Source organism: Orbicella faveolata, unplaced genomic scaffold, assembly GCF_042242905.1.
Source record: "Orbicella faveolata isolate gen_17 unplaced genomic scaffold, um_ofav_v1 contig_35, whole genome shotgun sequence".
NCBI lineage: Eukaryota > Metazoa > Cnidaria > Anthozoa > Scleractinia > Merulinidae > Orbicella > Orbicella faveolata.
In genome coordinates, this window is record NW_028301564.1 from 11,044,775 (window position 1) to 11,052,044 (window position 7,270).

At 47.7% G+C, this 7,270-nt stretch overlaps 1 protein-coding gene across 1 annotated transcript; it reads right to left on the minus strand.

Moving 5' to 3' along the window:
- LOC149103248 (uncharacterized) lies at positions 1–969 on the minus strand. The gene is made up of 2 exons (XM_089274165.1): positions 412–969; positions 1–309 (listed from the first exon to the last, which is right to left on the minus strand). Exons 1-2 carry the CDS (start codon positions 967–969, stop codon positions 1–3), a joined length of 867 nt encoding a protein of 288 aa, XP_089130291.1.
- Between the last annotated feature and the right edge of the window lie 6,301 nt (positions 970–7,270).

Consider the following 7,270-nt stretch of genomic DNA (forward strand, 5'->3'; position numbering starts at 1 on the left):
TTAGTTGGCGCTGAGGCCGCCGCTCTTTGGGCTTTCGCCTTCTGTAGTCGGGGCTAGCTTAGGGGCCTCTGTGGCAGCTTTCGCTTCATTTTCCGTGTGATAAGCCTCGGCCGCTTTCTCCTGTTCTTCCCGGGCCAGCCGCGTTCTTTCGGCAACCATTTTTCCGGCGGCCACACGCTTTGGATTTTTTACGCGCTGCATGGTTGCAATCGAAGTTGTCGCTTGCTGTGTGATATCAGCGGCAGGTGCTCCCTGGGTCTCAACCTGAGGCGCGGATTGTTCGGTTGACATTCTGAAGTGAGCCGTAATCTAAGCAAATGAAAAAGTTTAATTGTTTACAATTTGTCGGCAAGCCCTCAGCAGTTGTTGATGATTGGTGACCGGTTATTCGGCAGTCGCTGAGCCAGGTACCTCATCAACACCCTCAAGCGGATAGCCGTGTTCATCACGAGAAGGGTGGCTGTGCTCCGGCAACTGTGGACTAAAATCAACATGTTTTGTGGTGATGAACACCGCGTTGGCCGCAGCAAGAAACCGGTGGCACTTCAAAGCAAGGTTGCCGGCCAGATTGGAGAGCTCTTTGTTCAAGATGTAGTCGTTTCTGAACTCTTTCTGATAAGCGTCGATGTCTTTGATTTTGACGGTCATTCCGACCACTTTGGTCGCAAGAAAAATCAAGCTGTCGATCAGGCTTTCCGTTGTCTTTGAGCCCACGTACGTCTCGTAGCGTTTGGTGAATTTCTCGACCTCTTTGTCGCTCAGGCGCTTCACCTGCTTGTGGGTTAGCTGCACTCCAATGGCCTCTTTGGCTTTGCCTGTGGACACCAGCACGGCCAGCTGCTCGCGAAGAGCGGGAATGTCAGGTCCAGGGGCGGTTGGAACAAGGCCACCTGCTCTACCACTCGACGACTCGGGCTCGGTTTGAAGAAGGTTCATAACTTCTGCTAACACGGCATCTTCTCCAGCCATTGCTATATACAACTCCATTTTTTTTATTCAAATAACTTAACCCCATAGGGGTGGCGAAGCAAGAACACAAGATAAGAGAACTTTCGCTCTTTCAGCTTTGAAACCAGACCTTTGTACTCATCCGGGGAGAGCTCGCTGGCGTAATCATCGAAGATGGCTTTCGTGGTCCTGGCCGAGGGGGTGTAAAAGAGGACAATTGCCGCCACATTCTCCCGGAAGGAAGATGTTATGCCGGTCAACTTCTGGGTCAGCACCCAAACGCTGATGCCCATATGCCGGGCAGAAAAGGCAAGATTCACCAGCTCGCCTGTATGCCCTTTCACATCTTTGGAGGCCGCGCAGTCGTTGAGGATTATGAGCGTGTTGGTGCCCTCGGAAAGCCGTCTCACGAGCTTCAATCACTTTTCAATGGCGTGCTGATCGCAGACTACCACATCAATTCTTGGATCGTTTTCGCCAAGCCGGTAGTAGGTCTTCTTGTGCGTGAACGTCAGGCAGATGAGCACGATGTAGTCGAACTTTCTGCGGAAAGGGCGGTAGATCTGGTCCACCACGAACCTCAATTTGCCAGAATTAGTCGGCCCCACGATGAGAGCGTTGAAGGGTATCTTGCCGGGATCCATGTTCATATTCAATACTGCACATCTACTAGCTGACTGTCCATAAGGTTGAACTAGGAGTCGGTGATGACGAATACGTGGCATTTCCCCTTGCCTGAGCCTTCGGTTTTCCTCTATATTTCCAGCTGGACACCGTCCGTACTGTTCACAATGTGCGTACCGCTGCGGTGTATGTTTTGGTCAGCCATGGTGCGCATATCAATCACAAGCCCTAACTTATCACCGGTGTAAAACTTTGTCATATCCATGTGCTCCGTTTTATTTTTCTTTCACAAACAAGTTGCGGGCCTCTTCCCACATGTCCTTGCCTTCGATGCCGCCGTTGTAAAGCATGTTGGGCAAGCCGTTGACCGTGACGCTGACTTTCGTCAGATCGAGGAAGATGAATTTTTCTGAATCTCTGTTGCCTGCAGTATACGGCTCTACAAACAGGAGGAGGAGGGCTTTCAGTGATTTTCTTTGGGCATTGACTTTGATGGTGAGCCTCGGGTCAATGTCTTTTTTGAAGGGCACCTCTTTGTCATGCATCACATGATCGTAAAGTAACTCTTTGCCACTGGAGTAAACGCTCTGCGCCTCGTCTGCCAGAGTCTTGCTGCGGATCATTCTGTACTCGAGCTGGATGTTGGTCAGCTTGTATTTCAGCTGGGTTGTGTCGGAGCCTTTGACTACGTGTATAGCTTCGGCAAGTTTTACGTCGAACTTGAGGTCGTTGTAAAGGGCCTGGGGGTAGAAAACGCCGTGGTCAGTTAAGATCTGATGGTCAAGCCTGATCCAATACTTTTTTCCATATACCTCGTTCAGCTTGTTTTCAGCGTCAACGCCCAAGGTTTTCTTGTTTTCTTGCAAACTTTGAAAAAATCAGAATCAGAAGAGGTACTGGGAAACTTGAGGGAAACATTGTTGCCATGGTGCGGGAGCCCGAAAAAGATACCGAGTACAAGATTCTAAAAGAAGACGAGTTAGGCTTAATGAAAAGTTTTACGGAAAGATTCAAAAATGAACTTGGGCCGGAATCTAATGAAAGTATAAAAGAAGATCGAGATACAATCAGAGAACAACGCCAAAGACTGAAAGAAGCTGAAAACCAAATCGATGCCAAGATCGATGCCATTCAGAACGAATATTGTTCGAAAATTGAAAGTGAAGCAGAGTTGCGTAGGATGAAACAACTGAAAAAGAACTATCAAACCGATCTTGAGAACAAGAAAAAAGCTTTGGACTCGCTTTCAAAAAAAGCAAGAAACATAGAAAAAGAATGAGCCAAGGTTGACAGACTCGGCCAGCCTCGCAGCAAAAGAAAGCGAAACAAACGCCATGGAAGAAAGGTACAACCAAACAAAACCGTTGGACGACCTGAAAGAGCAGGAAAGCGAGCTGCAGCGCCAAAACGAGGGAGACCAGGCGATCATCCAAGATGAGAATGCCTCGTCCTCCGAAAAAGAAGGCGCAGAAGGCAGAGTGGCAGAAAGAAACGAGGAGATTGCGCGTTTGCAAACTCAGATCGCAGAAAGGGAAAGGGGGCGGTCTCTCTTGGAAAGGGTCAAGGAAATCTTCAAAAAATATGGCGCGACATTGACCGCTATTCTTCTCGCCGCCGGTACCACAGTCGGAGCTGTCATCGGGGTCCTCACCAGAGGTTTGAAAGCCACCGGCAAAGCTTTGGGAAATGGCCTCAAAGATATTGCCGCTAAACTTGGTTCTCTGCTGCCCGGGATGATTGGCTCGATTGTGAGCTTCCTTTTCAAAGCTGAGGGCCAAGTTGTCGGATTTCTGGCCGAACACACCTGGCTGCTTATTCTTGCCACGGTGGCCTTTTTGTTCGAAGAATATTTTAAGAAGCAGCGTTAACTTACCGCCAAGCCATGAACAGCAAAGCCGATAATCCAACTACACCAACAATGACAGCTGTTTTGTTTATTTCATGTTGCGGTGTTTTATCTGGAGCAGTGGGCTCAATTTTTTGCGGCGTCGGCTGTGCTTACTGAGTTCGGCTGAAGATGGTTTCCTTGATTGGGCTGTTGTGGCTTTGTGTATCGGGTTGGACGGGTGGCTGTTGGGTGGGTTAATTTTTGACGGGCTGCCTGCCATGAGTTTGAGCACAGCGTTTTTTGTCTCCGGGTTTACCTCGTTGTTCATCCCAAGTTTCATCCCGGAGACCGCCTGTTTCAGCTTGTTGTTGTAGCTGATTGTGCTTGCGGTGTTTATTATCATTTGTGCGGGCATGAGCCAGGCCATGGGGGCTACAGCGAGATTGAGCCTGACCTTCGCTTGATCCACCGCGAGCTGGTACCTTTGCACACTCGCGGCCAAGTCAGGCTGTGTATCGCGCTTTCCATGAGCACCAGGAACACGCTCTGGGCTTCTCTCGCTCGACTGCCAGAGCCGAGAATGCTGCTGTGGACGTTGACTTGCGCGCCCAGGATGCAGTAAACGAAAGCCTCAATTGACTGGTTGATTCGCACCAAGCCCACCTGCGTCAAACCTGATGCTGTGTTTGGGGCAAACCAGTCCGATTAGGTATCAGAAGCAGCACCCTGCTCAATGTAATAAATAAGTCCCCTTTTATCGCTTTGCTGCCTTCATCGCTGAATTTGTTCCATCCCGGGTATAGGTAGTCAGTTTTCAACGCGCCGCTTGCATAGACGTAAACGCTTCCCGGACTTCTCGTGCGTGAAGCGAAAATCGCTCAAGGGGTCAATGCCGAACTCGCTGCATAGCCTTTTGTACAAAGCGACGTCGTAATGATTATTGTATTGGTTGAAAGGCGGATCTCCTGGCAAAGCGCTCATGCTCTGAATTCCTCCTAGCTGGAACAAAATTCTCCTGACCGTGAAATACACGTGGAATTTGTAGAAAGCTCTTATCAGCGGGGGGAGATTCATCCCGCTGTCAAAGATTTCGCGAGAAACTCCGCACCCCTGTGTCGCGCAGAAAACTGCAAAGTTGAGCTGCTGCGGCCAATATTTCATGTCGGGCCCTCCTAAACAGTGTTTTGATTCGACTGCAGAAGTGTGCCTGAGTTTGGTTTCTTGAAATATTTCTCGGAATTTACTTGTGAAATATTGGTCAGGCGTGACGTAGATTCGGATTGCGTCGTTGAATATTTTTTTCAAGCTTGGCGCTTTGCCGTCAAAAGGTACTGCAGGGATGGGCAAAGAAACTTTTGAACCGAGCGGCGACAGTTCAAAAGGAAAACCACCGCTGTCTCCCAAACCTAGCGCCTCTTTCATTTCCGCGCTCCAATATTTTCTGTCTGAGCCGAAGAGGCTTTGAAACGAGCCTTTGCTTTCTTTGAAAAACACCTCCGCGGTCACGTTATTTTTCTCGTTGATGCTTCATTGCGAAACGAACCAGCTTTTGTCTGCTTTGGGGAAGCAGTTTAAAAAGTTTGTTCACGCCTTTTTCTTTGCCGCCTCTGCTTTTTTTAACGCAGGACCATTCCACAAATTGGCCATCTTATTTGAACACAATTTTGTTTGTCAAATATAAAATGGTTGTTCTCACAATTGTTGCACAGCAGAACAGAGGCACTATCTATTTTGAAGAGCCGATACCGAGAGTCCATTTCATGAAACTCATTTCTTGCAGTTTGTACAACAGCTGGGACACTTTGACAAGAGAAGGTTCAGCCACCTTGGGAGATAAAGGCAAAGATAAAGCTTTGTCAATCAGTAAAATAATCCCAGGGCATTATAGTTTTGAAAGAATGGCAAAAGAAATAGACGGTCTGTTTGACAAATATGGCTATAAACAGTTGGAAACAGAAATAAATCAACCTGTTGGCCAGCTGGTAATCAGAAATTTTGGGGCAAAACCGATTGAACTTGATCGCGATTTAGCAAATCTGCTTGGTATTGGGCGAAAGTTGCAGCTTATAACATTCGTAAAAAGGCTTACATATCCAACGACATATTTCGTTCATGGTGATTTAATCGACAAACAAAAGAATCTGTTCAATGGTAAAAGGTCAGATGTCTTAGCCCTGTTTGATGTGAAAAGGAAGCCTTATGAAAAGGTGAGCTACCAGGGTTCTCCGCAACAGGTTTTGCGAGACTGCTCTACAGACGAGTTCATAAATAGCATCACCATTAGCGTCAAAGATGAAAATGGCGAACTCTTTGATTTCAAGGGCTTCCCTCTTCTTTTTGAATTAGAGTTAAATTAAATTTCTATATATACGCAATGTCTCTGGTTAATCTGTTGCCACCAAGCGCGCCGCCTGCCGACCCTATTTATCCAGTGTTGGCGGAGCCTTCTCAAAATTTCCGTTTGCACAAGGTCAGCAAGATTTCCAACGCTTTGGGCAGTGAGGTCCACCACTATCGCCTCGTCGCAAAAAAATACAAACGCGCGAGAAAGTTCGTTAATTGGGGCGCTGCAGGCTCCAGCATTCTCTCGGCAGCGTTTTCCAGTGCGAGTTTTTCCTCCGCTCTGTCTGTGGTTGGCCTGCCGGCAGCTGTTCCTCTTGGCGGCGCTGGTGGATGCTTCGCTCTCGTTTCGTCGGGGCTGATAATCGCTAGCAAAAAGTGCGATTCAAAGATCAAGAAACATCAAGAGATTACCACGCTCACTGTTGCCAAGCAGGATACCGTCAACAGACTGCTCTCCAACGCTTTGAACAACAACGAAGTGTCTTCCCACGAGTTTGACACTATCCTTTCCGAGTTTCAGCAGTATAACTTTCTGAAAGATCAGGTCCGGGCAAGGATGCTTCGCCAGCCATCAACAAGAAAGCTTCCTGATGTTGATGTCCAGAAAATGGACAAAGACCTCCGCGCCAAACTTGAAGCAGAAATGATAAAAAAAATAACGAACCCTCCCGCTTCGAACTGACTTTTAGAAAAAGACGGTTTTGTTTGCATGTTATAAAAACATGATTGTCTGCTTCCACTTGGTTGCGTTTCTTGTGAATGAATATTGCACACCTGAGTGGCAAAAAGAGGCTCGCGATATTACACGCGAAGTCGTTGCTGCGATGATTGAAGCGGGTCAGGTTTTTTAATAATAACGCTCCCCGCCAAAAAGGAACCACTCGTGCCAATCGTAACCGTTCCACGAACATATTTCCAAAAAATTCTTGTAATCATGGTCGGCTTCTATGAGATGTTCTGGATCCTTCGGCGGCCTAACCGAGGCATTATGAACAGTTCCCTCATTTTCAAAACAGGGGCAACAGCAACCCTCGAAATAACAGTTCGGATATTCGAAGCAAATTACCATTCGTACAATTTGCTGCTTGAATTCGCAGAATGGCAGTTTTAAAATATTCTTGTGAACCTTGTCCCACCCCATTTCCTTTTTTTCGTTAATTTTTATCGCGATGTACTCATTGAGAATCATCTCGCTAAGCTCTGGAGGGAGGCATTGAATGGCCTCGGAAAGTCTGCAGCTTTCTTTCCGGCCCCACATCAGCCACCCGCACTTGTTTGGCGCTCGAGTCATCCCGGCTCGGGTGGTATAACAACGGGCTCGCTTGTTTCTAATATGGGCTCTCCTTTGTTGTAAGTAGTAAATAGGGGATTAATTAAATACTGTTTCAGAGGGAGCCAAATTTCACCGTTTCGCACCCCCAGGTTCAACCGGCCCGAGCTTGTGAGGGCCGGACTTGATGGTGGGGGCTGTGATAAGGTGAAATAAGGCTCCCTCTGCGAAACGGTATTTGATTAATCCCCTATATA

Coding starts and splice junctions, on each gene's coding strand:
- LOC149103248 (XM_089274165.1), bottom strand. CDS start 969: ATGGCTGGAGAAGATGCCGTGTTAGCAGAAGTTATGAACCTTCTTCAA. Junction 310..411: donor CGCTTGAGGGTGTTGATGAG/GTACCTGGCTCA, acceptor TCATTTGCTTAG/ATTACGGCTCACTTCAGAAT.